The 14,615-nt window shown below is 41.1% G+C and overlaps 1 protein-coding gene and 1 pseudogene across 1 annotated transcript in view; both read left to right on the top strand.

Moving 5' to 3' along the window:
* Positions 1–8,206, top strand: part of DNAH5 (dynein axonemal heavy chain 5) — a 214,577-nt gene extending 206,371 nt beyond the window's left edge. Inside the window, exon 81 of the mRNA XM_090279309.1 lies at positions 7,308–8,206. Coding sequence (XP_090135435.1) covers positions 7,308–7,459 — 152 coding nt within the window. The 3' untranslated portion in view covers positions 7,460–8,206. The remainder of the gene's footprint in view (positions 1–7,307) is intronic.
* A 2,587-nt stretch (positions 8,207–10,793) lies between these two features.
* LOC150008294 (heat shock cognate 71 kDa protein-like) lies at positions 10,794–14,094 on the top strand (annotated as a pseudogene).
* Positions 14,095–14,615: the final 521 nt, after the last annotated feature.

Consider the following 14,615-nt stretch of genomic DNA (forward strand, 5'->3'; position numbering starts at 1 on the left):
GAGGGTGGTCCTGGCTGGGTGGTTCATTTGGTTGGAACATCATCATGTACAACAAAGGGTTGTGGGCTCAATCCCTGGTCAGGGCACACACCTAGGTTGCAGATTCCATCCCCAGTCGGAGTGTGTACTGGAGGCAGCCAATAAATGTTTCTCTCTCCCCTCCTTTCTCTTTCAAATCAATATAACATATTATCTGGTGAGGATTTTATTTAAAAAGGGGGAAGGGTAGCCTAAAACAAAGCAAATATACCTACTCCTTGTTACTCATGATTATGTATTCATGAATTCGGCTACAGGCCAAGTTTATTTGCAGCCCCCAAATCAGTGTTTCTGGCACTTTCATGATCATTGAGAGACATGCACAAAGCAGTGAAAAATGTGAGGCTCCTGACATGCATGTTCCTAGTTGAAGTTGACTCAGCTGTAAACAAGTGTCCTTTTTGTAGTCTGTTTAGTGCTACATTTTCACATTTGTGTACTTTTCGCTATTGACAATAGAATTCCCAACCATAGTGAAGTGCTGTCTGGTGTCCTGAGTGTGGGAAGGCTGCCTGCCATGTCCCTGGTGGAGAAAACATGTGTGTTAGATGCGCTTCGTGTAGGCATGGATTACAGTGCTGTCAGCCTTGGGGTCAATGTCAGTGAGGCAACAATGTATATTAAAAAGGTGCCTTTAAGTACAAATGCACATAAAACAAGATTATGTATTGGTGGGTTAATGAAAGTGTGACCAGAGCTCTCAGGAACCTAAGCCTGTATTTTCCCCTAAGAGCACAGGTTCCATGGTCCCTAATTCAGTGTTCATGGAGACTTTATATACACAAGTCCCATGAATAATGACAATTGACTATAAGTGAACATAATGATGTGACATAGTTCTTGTTCCTATGAAGAAAAACATACACATGGCATGCTAAGGAGTGAAGTAATTTAGGGGTTAGGGGAAGGCTTCGTTGAGGAGAGAACACTGAACTGGCATCCAGGTGACAGGAGGTGGCTCTGCAAAGGCCAGCGTGCGAAGGTGTGAGGTAGCACAGGGTATGCTGTGTTGGAGGGACCGAAGGAAAGTGTATGAAGGAGGAGCCCATGGAGAGAGTAAAGGAAGGTGAGGGTGCTCAGCACAGGTCCTGGCCCAGGTGTTGCTCAGGGTTCCCTGGCCGTAGCTGAGAGGACACAAGTGTCTGCCTGGGATCAGCCAAGCCTGCTGCCTGTGACTTCGCATTTACTGGTTCTCAGGGTGGTGTGAGGTCCCGGGGCAATGACTCTTTTACAGAAAGGAAAATCAAACATTCTTTTGGCTAAAAATCATATTTTAGAAATTTTGCTTTATCCTATCATTGCAGCTAGTCAACGTGTTGTAAAAAATGTTTTCCTTATACAATGAAAGAAAGGTCTTTCTCATGTGGAGTTAGGGGTTACTTTTATTTCTTGTGACTAAGCTGTAAAAATCCATTGCAGTATGACATTGAACATCTCAGCATGGTAGTATTAAATAACAATTTTATAATACAGGCAGTTCTTTATTTAAGGACAGAACTTTCTATGAGAACTGTGTTCACCCTGCAGTCAACAGTAAGACTGATTAGAAGCAGATAAGGGAGGAAATAAAATAAACAAAGAAAAAGTGACTGATTTCAAAGTACTAAAAAAAAAGAGAAAAACTTTAGTTCTCATCTTTTTTCTTTTTTTTGGTCTCAGTAGAAATTGGTGGGAACTTTTTTTTGCTAATTAACTTTGTTGTTGGAGAGGTGTTTGTTTAATTATAAAAAGTAACATTCTGTTGCTCTTTTTATACATTATATCTAATTTTCATTCATTTTTGATAACTGGATAGGGTTCTAATGGAGATAAAGAGGTGCAGCATTGCTAATGGCCAAAGGACACTCCAATGAAAGCACAGTGTTTTAAAATTAAAATTCTTACAATGAATTGCTTTTATGTTAATATGAAGGGCAATTTTCAGTTTAAGTAATTTGAATTTCACATACTAGACTGGCTTATTTATTTTCAAAAAGATATCTAGAGATTTAATTGAACTCTAAAAATAAGTGATAGATCCCCAAATGTTGATTTTATTCACGTTTCTTGTTCGGACATCATGGGAAAGTCATCCAAATAGTACTAACTTCACCAAGAGGGTGAAAACACCTGTACAACTCAGGTCCTCTGCTGTCAAAGGAAGATGAAGAAAGGCAGACATAAGAAGGATTTGTCTCCTTACATATTTACTATGTTGATAATGATGCTTGTAAATGAACTGCAGTGCGGTAGCTGGTGTGATGGGAAAACCGTGATCACAGCATTTTGTGGGGGACAAAGAAGGACGTATAGGTACCTCTGGTCATGAATTAGACTGAGAAGGATCTCAGGGTCCCTGCAGCTAATGAGGATATTTCCTGCTGGGGAGCACATGTTTCTCAGAACGCTCTATAAGTCCTCTCCCACCTAACACTGCAGATGTAGGCTGGGTGTGGGTGGGAATAGCCCATGGCTGCCCAGGAGATGGAGAGCTCCTGATGTCCAACTCCCACAGCATTTAATCCACTTTGAGTTTGTGAACCTGGAACTCGGTCAAAGGCATGAGGAACACGAGTCTGGGGAATTTGTTTTAATTGAAAAGGTAAGTGTGTAGTGGGGAATGGTAGCAAAGGGACAAGAGGGGTACAAATCTAACATGTCCTGGGCATCTACTACATTCCAGACATTATATAATGGCAGGCATTCACATGTATTAACTTATTTAATCTTTACAACAGCTATAAGATATATCATTGCCAGTTTTGCAGATGAAGAAGTTAAGGTTTCAGGACATTATGCAGTTAGCCTGTGATTCCCGCCCACCAATGCTGGTATCAGAATCCAATTTGTCTGTTGTGGGATGAATGCAGACCTCTGGGGATTCCAGTGGTTAGTGTTCTACTGAAGACTATGCATTTAGGCAGTCCCTGCAGTGCCTCGGATGGAGCTTGGAAGTCAAGGCTAAATTGAAAATGAGGGCAGCTCCCTTGTGTTTTGAAGTCGTGGGTTTATTTTTCTCAGGTACCTGGTGAGGCAGACACAGTCAGATCCTCTGCTGAAGGGAGCTCTCACCTGAGAGCTCATGTGGCTTTGGAGAGGACTTAGATATGCCAGGAACTCAAGTCAAGTATCTAGTTATCTCTGGTTCATTTTTACATATTTCTGCAAAGACACAGGGGCACATATGTACACATGGTACATCCCAGCTGTTGCTAGGATGAAGAGCACAGGCTCTGGATCCATTCTGGTGATGCTTGATTCTTCCTGTGTCACCTACAGCTTTGTAACCTTGGACAAGAAACCTCCAGTTTCTTGTCTGTAAAATGGATTTAATAATTGTACCCATCTCACAGGGTTGTTGAGAGAATTACACTGACAGTGCCCAGCACACAGCATACAATAAATCATTTTATTGTTATTGTTATTATTGATATCTCACGTGCTTGTTGAAAGATTAAAAATAATGTCATATGTAAGGGAGCTTTAGCTAATATCTTAAATGTTATCGGCAGAAGAGGGTTTAAATATAGGGATGATTTAACGGTTACATAGGGGATCTCTGCAGAACCTGGTTATTTTGGGTATGGGAAGGACTAAATGACATAATAACATTTGGATGAAAAATGTAGGCTAGAGAAGGAAATTACCTAGTTAGAAAATGGAACTCCCTCGAGGTGTTTTATTAAAGCCTTTAGGCTCCTGGAACCTATAGTGCACCAGTTTCGACAGCTGCTTCTCTCTGCTCCTCCTTCTGGAGTCCAAGGCTTTAAACAAATTTAGCTGATTTGTTCTACCTCCATAGCACGTTTATTTTTTTTTACTTCAAAGTTATTTGTCTAACCAGGCGTAATGGTTTGGAATCATCTGTTTATGTGGTTGTTTAGCATCTGTCAGCACTTTCACTATGAGAGTGTCTTTTCAGTGGCTCCCAGGCTGCTGCGGAAGTCTGCCACACGCTGTGCCTTGGCATGGCCACCTTCAGTTCTGAAGCAATTACAGATAAATAAACTTGGATCAGTATTTCAGAGGATTTTTACCTGCTTATTGAAAAGGATACTATTTTTTTTTCCAATTATATTTTTCTGGAGATTAAAATCTAAGTAGTCAAACACTTTAAGCTCTACAACCTGGCCCGTCTACGAGCCAAGACCAAAGTCAAAGAGGTGCTCATCCGTGAGATGCTCTTCGCCGACGACGCAGCCTTGACATCACACTCCGAAGAGGGACTCCAGCAGCTAGTCACTTGCCTTTCCCACGCATGCAAGGAGTTCGGACTAGCCATCAGCCTGACGAAGACGAACGTTATGGCTCAAGGCACGGGGACTCCCCCATGCATCACCATCGACGGATACACCCTGGAGGTTGTCAACGACTTCACTTACCTCGGGTCCACCATCTCGAGCTCTCTGTCAGTCGACTTGGAGGTCAACCGGAGAATCGCCAGGGCAGCCACAGTTATGGCCAGACTGAACCGGCGAGCGTGGAACAATTCCAGCCTCACTGAGAAAACCAGACTGCGCATCTACCAAGCCTGCGTACTCAGCACTCTCCTCTATGGCAGCGAGACGTGGACCACCTACGCAAGGCACGAAAGGAAACTCAACAGCTTCCACATGAGGTGCCTGCGACGCGTCCTGCATGTCGCCTGGCAGGATAAGGTCCCCAACACCGAGGTGCTGAAGCGAGCCAACATGAGCAGTTTGCATGCAGTTCTTAGCGAGAGACGCCTCAGGTGGCTCGGCCATGTCAAAAGAATGGATGCAGGCCGTATTCCCAAAGACCTCCTCTACGGCGAGCTAGCAGAAGGCCAGAGGATGACAGGGCGCCCAAAACTGTGGTTCAAAGACATCTGCAAAAAGGACATGACACAATGCTCCATCAATCTCAACACATGGGAAGTTCAAGCAGACGACCGCCTAGCCTGGAGGCTCGCGGTCAGGCAAGGTACGTCACGCGTGGAGGCTGCGCGCAACGAGGAGGCGGCCCAGAAAAGATCGAGGCGGAAGCAGCGTCAACAGCAGCAACAACGGCCATCTGCCTTCACCTGTACCAAGTGCGGCAGGGATTGTCACTCCCGAATCGGACTGCACAGCCATTCTCGGCGGTGCAGATAGACTCTCAAGAAGCTACGCCATCGTCTCTCGAGACGGACGGCTGCCGACGACGACGAGTCAAACACTTTGCCAAGGTGTAATTATGATAATTGTCATTTGGTTCAAATGTAAGGCTCCAGTGGCTTACTGTAAGATTTATAAAATGATTGTTACCAAATTTTCATCCAGAAGAACAAGCAGTTATATATTTGTTCTGTTTACAGATCCTAGATTTAAAAGGTTTAAATATATCAGTTAGTAGAGTTAGCGTTGACTGCACGTCATGAATTTACTATTATTCACATATACTCATATTTTCTTAATTATTATTACTAACAATAGTCTCATGGTAATTAAAAAAATAATGCCTAGATGTAAAAATTAGGTGTTACATTATTTAGATTGTTTCTAATGATTAACTCCATGTGACTAAACACACACAGAGTTTTAAGTACTGTAAAGTATCTATTTTAGAACCAGGTGTCATTCTGTGGTATTACTGAAATTTTTGGTGCAGATAACTCTTTGTTGTGAGGGGCTTCCCTGAGTATTACGGGATGTGAGCAGAATCCCTGGCCTTTCCTCACTATATATGCTGGTGGCACCTCCCTAGCTTTGATAACCAAAAATGTCTCCAGATATTGGCAGATCACCCTCCCCCTGGGGGTAAAATTGCCCCCGGTTAAGAATCACTACTTTAGAATATTTAATATTTTATATTGAAACTTATTACAACAATATCATATTCAAATGTTTAACTTCTTCCAATAAAATTAGTTATAGTGAAGGCATAAAAAACACATGGCACAGCAGGTTGCAGGTTTTATTGGGCCAACAAATGAGACTTTAACTTCTGATAGTCCCTTGCTTTTGTAATGTGTTAGGAAAAGCTAAATTATTGAGCAAGTTAGCTTGAAAAAATAAATTCAGTCACTTTGATATATTAACATTGCATTTAGAAAGTTACTGTTTTCATGTATCAGTGCCCATGTTTGTAACACTAATTCACCAAAACAAAGTTATTCTCTTGGTTAAATGTGTTTTCATATCAATAGTTATATTAGGGTCATTTATAATACTGGCCTTCCAGAGGAGTAAAAGGATGGGTGCAGACACAACTTGTGTCCTGAAGAAATTTGAAATCTGGAAGAGAAGGGGAGATAATATACTGCCTCCTGAGATGGGTGTTCTAAGATACACAGATAAACTACTTCGGACAGAGTGGATTTAACAAGATGTTAATGAAGCTTAAACTCCAAGGCTCCTCAATGCAGAGGCTCCTTCCAAAGCCTACTTATGCATTTGTAAATTTACACACTTTTTCTCAAAGACCTTTTTCCCCAAATGGTATGTTTACAGCCTCATGAGTCCTGGATCTGCCCCTGGTCATGGGATTTCCAAGGGTGGAGAGAAGGTGAGCCTTTGATTAGGGGTGAATACATTAAAGAGGGTCTTTGAAGGGTGCCCACCCATAGGTTGCCTTTCATGGCATATGTGGCATAGGATACTCCATATATTCCTCTGCTTCAGAGAGGTAGACTGAATTTCAGGAAGCTGAACTCTGTGGTGACTCTCTGCTTCCTAGCTGGTTTCTTTGTACAAATGGAGAACTCATACCACCTGGCAGGAGTGGGGACCATCCTCTGTTCTGTGGTTTCAGATGTGGTTTGGACTTTGGCACAGAGTTGAAGACAGGATTTTGAAATAATAATAATAGGGAAATAATAGTGAATAGTGAGCACTGGTTCTGGATGTCTGATTAAAAGGGACAGGTGCCTTGTGGCAAAGGCAAGCTGTAAGAGAAAAACAGAGGGTGTGTGAGCACAAGATTCAATAGGAAAGGGAGGAAGGGTGGAGGGGGAATATTGAATTGACAGGTAGAAAGGAGAGGGAGGGGGAAGCAGTGGGGTTCATGGTCATGTTATATGAGCAGGGGTTACTGTTATGGACATGTGACAAGAGGCCAGTGGGGTAAACCTGAGTATGTCTGGGTATCTTGTCATAACTGCTGGAAACCTGGAGTAACATCTGCTTCACAGTTAGGAATTGACTGACCTCAGGAAGAATTTCCCTCATTTTACCAAACTATCTCTCTTTGGAATGACCTTCAAAATGTGCACATTTGGTTATGCACCATTTGGGTTACTTAAATTAAAAATTCACACCAATGTTTTTTTCTTTTTGAATTTTTTATAGCTTTAAGAGATCCTCGGTTTTACTCCTGCCCCATCTACAAGAAGCCGGTCCGAACGGACTTGAATTACATCGCTGCTGTGGACCTCAGGACCGCCCAGGCGCCGGAACACTGGGTGCTCCGAGGGGTCGCCCTTCTCTGTGATGTCAAGTAGTGTGGGGCATGTCCCCCGGTCAGTACTTTGGGAAATGCAGCGTACAAATGACCATAACCTTTATCTTGTATGAGCAGTGAACATGTGTAGGTTGGATTGATCATGATTAATGAGCTGCATAGGTTTTCCCTTAGGTGGATGCTTCGTTACATTTAACCTGTTTCATCATTAATGACCAATCACTGTGTTTGTAGGAAAGTTACTTGATTTAAAAGTAAAAGTTTCAACTTTCTAATGAAGCCTGGTCCTCAAATCCACAATACTACATTTTCTTCTTTCTTCAAGTCTGAGGAACTGACTAGGTGAAACAGACGGCATTTCCCTTGAAAGGGTTATTCGTCTATTAATGGGCTTCTGGTGATAGCCCAGTTCTCTAAGGTAGTGTGGTAAGTTTGTGCTGATTTTGCTTTTATTGCCTTTTTGCATTTAGTTCAGGTTAAGAGATTTATTTTCATGGCTCAAGCAGCCAATTAAAAATACCCTTTAAAAATAGAAGGAAATAGAAGAATGGGGTAAGACTGAATGGATGAATAGACCATTCATGTAATCCTATAGAATAGGCATATAATGTTCAACCCCACTGATAATTAATAATGAGATACTAAGTGATATTTGTTAGAAGAAAAAAATTAAAGCTAAAAGTAAATAGTGGTGAAGTCTTTGTGAAAGAGAATCACTCACAGATCGCTAGAGCTATGTAAATTGACCCATCTTTTGTGTAAAATGATTAAATAACTGAGCACAGAAAGAGCCATAAAAGGTTTTAGAGGCTTTGATCCGTATTTTCTCTCCTGAAAATCTATACCAAGGAAACCATTTAAGAGGCTTAAAAATTTATATATAAAAATGTATTTAATAACATAAATAAATTAAAAATGCCTAAATATTCAATAATAAGGTTATGCTTAGGGAACTTAGGCATATTAGGCAGCCATGAACAATGTTAAAGATTTCATAAGATGGAAATGGTAAGCACATATTAATTGAAAAATGTAGTTAACAAAATATCAAGCATTGTGATTATAACTATAAAATGAATTTACATGTGCTCAAAGATTAGACAGTAATGTGGAAAAATAAAAACAGGTGTGATAGCTAGGTAAAGGTTTCAGTTGACTTGGAAAAAAGTAATGATTGGAAGAAAAAAATAAGGAAAGGATAAATTCTCAGATGGTGTGTGGTGATTTTACATGGACTTTCATTATTAAACAAAATACTATATCTAAGGAACTTTCCATAGATTTTTATTTTAAATTCTAGCTCTTAATTATAAATTGCTTCATCTATAGCCCATTGACTAGAAAACTTGATCAGTATTAAATTAGAATTGTGGTTTACAAATGTTTGGTTAACTTGAGATCTGCATAACTTGTTTCTTGTGACAAAAGCTTTCATAGGGACAGAGGGGATTAGGGAGATAAGTGTGGGACCCTCCTACTAGGCTTTGCTTTGTGATAAGCAAGTATCAATTTATGCTAATTATGATGGGTTAGACCTGAGTGATTCCTATGGATGATGCTGTTTTCATTTGAGTGGTTTCTTTTGGCCTGGGTTAATATATCAGTTGATTTGTGTGGACTATGGTAAAACCATCATTTTATTTTGAAGAGCATTTAATAAAAATGTGAAAATGATAATAAATAAAAAGTTGGTGAATATCTGAATTGAGATTGGTACTTACTTGAAAGGGGGTAAATGCCAATGAGTATCCAGAATTAAGCTTTCAAAACTTGATTTTATGACAAGTAACTTAAAAATGCATAATTCATGTAATGTTATGATATACTCCTCTTAGTGTGTGTGTGTGTGTGTGTGTGTATTTTGAAGACCCAAAGTAGGAAAGAACACCATAAAAATAACTAGAAATTTTTGAAACTGATCAACAAGGAATGTCTCTGAAGCAGTGAAGAGCCAATGAGGCCCCTTTCTGCTTCAGCTCCACCTCTGTCCCCACCTCCCACCCACTGAAGGGCGTTCTGCATTCTACTGAACCGGGGCAAGGAAGGATCCATTGACTGAATCTGCCAGGTGGTGGAGAGAGTCTCTGAGTTTCATGGATGTGGAGAAAACAATGTGGAGGGACTTGGTGCCATGGCAGAGTGAGAGAGCAGTCTTTTTCATCTGCTTCAATATTGACTTATGAAAAAATTATTTATTTTGCACCTCCTCTCTGTCAGGCACTCTGGTGCACTGGTGGAATTTGATGGAAAAAAATAATTGTCAAAGTCCCTGGTTTCATGGAATGTGCATAAGAACAAAAGACACAGAAAGTAAGCCACTATTCAGGTATATAGTTTTATATAATCTCAGTTTATGATTATATAATATGGCACGTGTGTGAGATACATAGAAAAAGATACAAAGAGCATGGGTTAAGTGCTGTGAAGGAAAATAGTGGATGCCGTGAGGGAGAACAGGGGAGATTGCAGCATTTTGGATGAGTCAGAGACTAGCAGGCAGAAGCTGTAGTGGCTTCTTTCTATCTATCATCTATATATCTATTTATTTTATGCTTCAAAGACAGGAGTGTAAAGTTTTATTAAGGACAAGGTTATATACAAATCTGAATGTTTCCTAGAAACGATGTCTTTAGTAAACAAGGATAAGGAACCCCTCCCTGCATTTAAGTTGTCATTGGAGAGCCAAAGAAATGTTTTATGTTAGAGGGATTAGAATTAGAAATCCAGTCACCATAAATTGCCACAAATTTGGTGAAGGGGAGCATGTCACCTGGAGTTAAAGTGCACAGGCAAGATAACAGGCAATTTTAAGTGGCAGAGCATTTAAATATTTTTTGGTAAGCTCAGAGGAAGAAACAAGAGGGCCAAGAACTGGAGGAGCTGTTTGGAGATAGAAAAAAGCCAAAAATGATGGAGCTAAATGTAGTTCACCTCTTTAGGCTGGTAAGAAGCAAAACAATTTCCTAGAGGGCTGGGTTTTTAGCGCTTCTGCTACTTACTCTTATGACCGCACAAGGTTAAAAATGCAGCATCTGCCTTGGATGTGTTATTAAATGACTATTACCTTCCTTTGTTCTAGCCAATGCATTGACTCATGGGACGGTGTATTCCAGAAGTTCATGGGTTCCTGCCAGATCCTCATCTTCACCCTCTTTGCAGTGTTGATGTCAACAGCTTTCATCTTTCTAGGTAAGGAGTCCTTATGTTCAGTGCCATGGAGTTTTGACTTGGAAACTGCCTTCATTTTATTTCACAGATTGCCTCAAATGACTCTAGCAGCACACCCTTCTGGTTGCCTCTGAAAACTGGAGGTAGGGACTTCCTGGCCTTAAGACAAGACAATGAACAGCATGTATCCAAAATGTGTTGATTGGATGGTTCCCCACCCACCTGGATTCAGGGGCTTTGAGTGCTGCTGCTTTCAGAAGGAGCATGCTCTGGAAGCCTTGCTGCTGTTCCTCCTGTGGGCTGGCGGAGAACTGTGGAGCAGCGACCCACAGAACTATCGTCTGTGCAGGGTGAGAAATGTGGCACTTCACACCCAGAAAGTAGGAACTGAAGCTCTGCACCAGGCGCTTCTTGTGTTCCCTCTTCTGTTCTGGAGAGGGATGAAGGAGAGCCTTAGCGAGAGGCAGGCGTTCTCATTTATTTTTAACTAAGGAGATAGACTGTAATAGGAGCTGGGAGCTCCCGTGAGCTGAAGCAGCCAATGCACGTGCAGACTTGGCGTTCCTGGGCCTCTGGCTGCCCTGTGCCGCTCACAGCAATCGGTGAGCCTCTCTGCAAGTAGGGTCCTTCCAGAATGGAGACAAAGGGAGAAAATTTTGCCGCATTAACTGTCCTTTTATACTTGGGGCTATACTCACCTTTTCACAGATACTTACCTCAGTCTTCTGTGAACCTTCCTTTAAGGAAATGGTGGCTGTTTCCTTAAAGAAAATGAACATTGAACCACCTCAGCTACTATGAAGCCATGTCGCCATCTACCTTGGGCATGCTTTCCCTGCAGAGACGTAGTTTAACTGGGCCACAAGAAAAGGCAGTCAAAGGTGACATCTAAGTTTAAATGCGAAGGAGAAAGGGAGAACATCTCAGGTGCATGAGTACTGAGGACTTATGTCCTGTTTCCTAAAGGGAAGAGCTGAGCATGGAGCCTGAAGGATGAGTGACAGGAGACCTGGCCTGGACGGGAGGGCTGAGGAGAACTGCTTTCTAAATAGACTTTCAAACTTTGTTATGACTGCTGCCAACTACAGAATAGTGCCTGTTGGAAATCATATGTGGTAAGTCATTGGAAGGAGAAGTACTTCTTTGTGTTAAATGTTATTTGCAATGGAAAAAAATCTTGTAATGAATTCAACATTAAAAGACATGGTGAGCAAACCGGTATAAATAAAATACATGACATCAATAATGTCTTTATCAATGATAAAGTTTTGTTCAAAGGTGTAGCATTATGAAAATTAGATATGTTAATGCATATTGATAATGCAGTTTATAATATTTGCAACAGAAAAAACTTTAGTAATGATAAAAATATTACAATATATGTCCAAGCAATGCTCTCTTAAAGGCATAATATGCCCCCTCCACCAAAATCTAAAATACACTTAAAAAAAAATTTATGTTAGGCCCTGATGAGCGCATAATTGCTCTTACATTTTATTTATTTATTTTTGGTGCCAATTTTAAATAGTTTTATGTAAGACATCACATTTTCCACTTTATAATACAGTGCTTATAAAGTGCATTATTTCCTTTCCCTGTGCACATAGTCCATATTCAAGTATCATTTCTTATATAGCAGCTCAACTTTTAAAACTGCCATGGAATTTGCTACAGATTTGGGCCCTTTGATATTTTGCGTGAAACAGCGCTAACTCTATGCAAGAGGTTGGCTTAATCAACCTCTTCAATGGTGGGCCCAGTGGAGGCACCCCCAGATGGAGGGGCTCCACCTCCAGGGAAGCCCTCAGGCATTCCTGCTGACCTGCCTTCTGCACTCTGGTACAGCTTAGTGATGACTGTGCTGCAGACTTTTTCCAGCTCTTTCTGCTGATCAAATTCTTCCTTTTCTGTAGTCTGCTTTTTATCAAGTCAGTTGATAAGGCTTGCATTTGTCAAGAATCTTCTGTTTTTTTTCCCATCATTGATCTTGCCTTGAAGTTTTTCATCTTCAATGGTTGCTTTCATGTTGAATGCATAGGATTCAACTGAGTTCTTTCAAGACATCTTGTCCTGCTGCTTGTAATCCCACTTCTGGGAATATATCCGAGGGAACACAAAACACTAATATGAAAGAACATAAGCACCACTATGTTCATTGCAGTGTTATTTACAATCACTAAGGTATGGAAGCAGCCCATGTCTATCAGTAGGTGAGTGGATAAAACGTCTATGGGACATTTACATGATGGAATAGAACTCAGATGTAAAAAAGAAGGAAATTTTACCCTTTGCAACAGTATGGATGGAACTGGAGAACATGCTAAGTGAAAATAAGCCAGTCAGAGAAAGACAAATAGCATATGATTTCACTTATAAGTGGAATCTAATGAACAAACTGAACTAACAAGTAAAATGGGCACAGACTCATAGATGGAGAGCAGGATGACAGCTAGTTGCGGGGGAGGGGAGGTTAGGGCACGGAAGGATTGAGCAAAAAGGAAAAAGGGCTCATGGATATGGACAATAGTGTGGTGATTGTTGTGGGGAGCGGGGCATAAGGGGTCTGAAGGTAAAATCTTTGAGGTCAAATTTACGGCTGGTGACACCCACTTAGGTGGAGAAGACTTTGACAACCGAATGATCACCCATTTCACTACAGACTTTGAGTGCAAGCACAAGAAGGACATCAGTAAGAATAAGAGGGCTGTTGGTCACCTTTATACTGCCTGTGAGTGAGCTAAGTGTGCTCTCTTCCAGTACCTAGGCCAGTATTGAGATTGATTTACTCTATGAAGGAATCAACTTCTGTACCTCTATCACCAGTGCCTGATTTGAAGAATTGAGTGCTGACATTTTCCATGGCACCCTGGACCCTGTAGAGAAAGCCCTTCAGGATGCCAAGCTTGACAAGTCCCAGATCCATGATACTATCCTGGTGGGGGGCTCTACCTGTATCCCCAAGATTCAGAAACTCCTGCAGGACTTCTGCAGTAAAAAAGAGCTGAATAAGAGCATCAACTATGATGATGCTGTTCTTGATGGCAAAGCTGTCCAGGCAGCCATCCTCTCTGGAGACAAATCTGAAAATGTTCAAGATTTGCTGCTCTTGGATGTCACTCCTCTTCCCCTTGGCATTGAGACTGCTGGTGGAGTCATGACTATCCTCATCAAGCACAGTACTACCAGTTCTACCAAGCAGACACCTGCTCTGACAACCAGCCAGGAGTGCTCATTCAGCTTTATGAAGATGAGCATGCCATGACCAACGATAATAACCTGCTTGGCAAGTTTAAACCCGTAAGCATACCTCCTGCACCTTGTGGTGTTCCTCATTTTGAAGTCACTTTTGATAGCAATGCCAACAGCATCCTTAATGTCTCTGCTATGGATAAGAGTATAAGAAAAGAAAACAATATTACCATCACTAACAACAAGGCTCATTTGAGCAAGGAAGACATTGAGGCTGTGGTCCAGGAAGCTGAGAAGTACAAAGCTCTTATATTTTAAATGCTATTTGTATTGCAAGTATTTGGAGTGATTTTTAAAAATTATGTTGTGCAATTGATTAGTGTTGATTAGTAAGCCCTGTCAGCACATCAAAACAAGGCCTGTCAAGGGCAAACAAATGGTCCACTTATATTCACAATAGAGTCCACCAGATTGGGTGCATGCTTTGGAAAACCAATAAACAAATCAGCAGGTTATGAAAACACAAGGAAATCTAGTGGTTTGGCAGGTAATTTTTATAGTGTTTAGTTTTAGAAATTTTGAGGTTAATAACTTCTGGTCAGTTGACTGGTACCTGCTGTATGTTGTGTCTATAGACACCTTCAATGAAAGGTAGGAGAGAACTCAAGGTCAGCTTTAGATTCAGATGTGAGATTTGGCTGAGAAACTGTGAGTACATAAACGTTTTCTTTGCCTTTTTAAAATGGTGAGCCTCATTCTGTGTTGCACTTTAAACAAGGACCTTATCAGTGCAAGAGCAGAATGGGTCGCTTGCCCAACCTGCCCCGAGGGGCTTTTCT

The sequence above is a fragment of the Furipterus horrens genome, unplaced genomic scaffold, assembly GCF_987537825.1.
Source record: "Furipterus horrens unplaced genomic scaffold, mFurHor1.1.pri manual_scaffold_5, whole genome shotgun sequence".
Lineage (NCBI taxonomy): Eukaryota > Metazoa > Chordata > Mammalia > Chiroptera > Furipteridae > Furipterus > Furipterus horrens.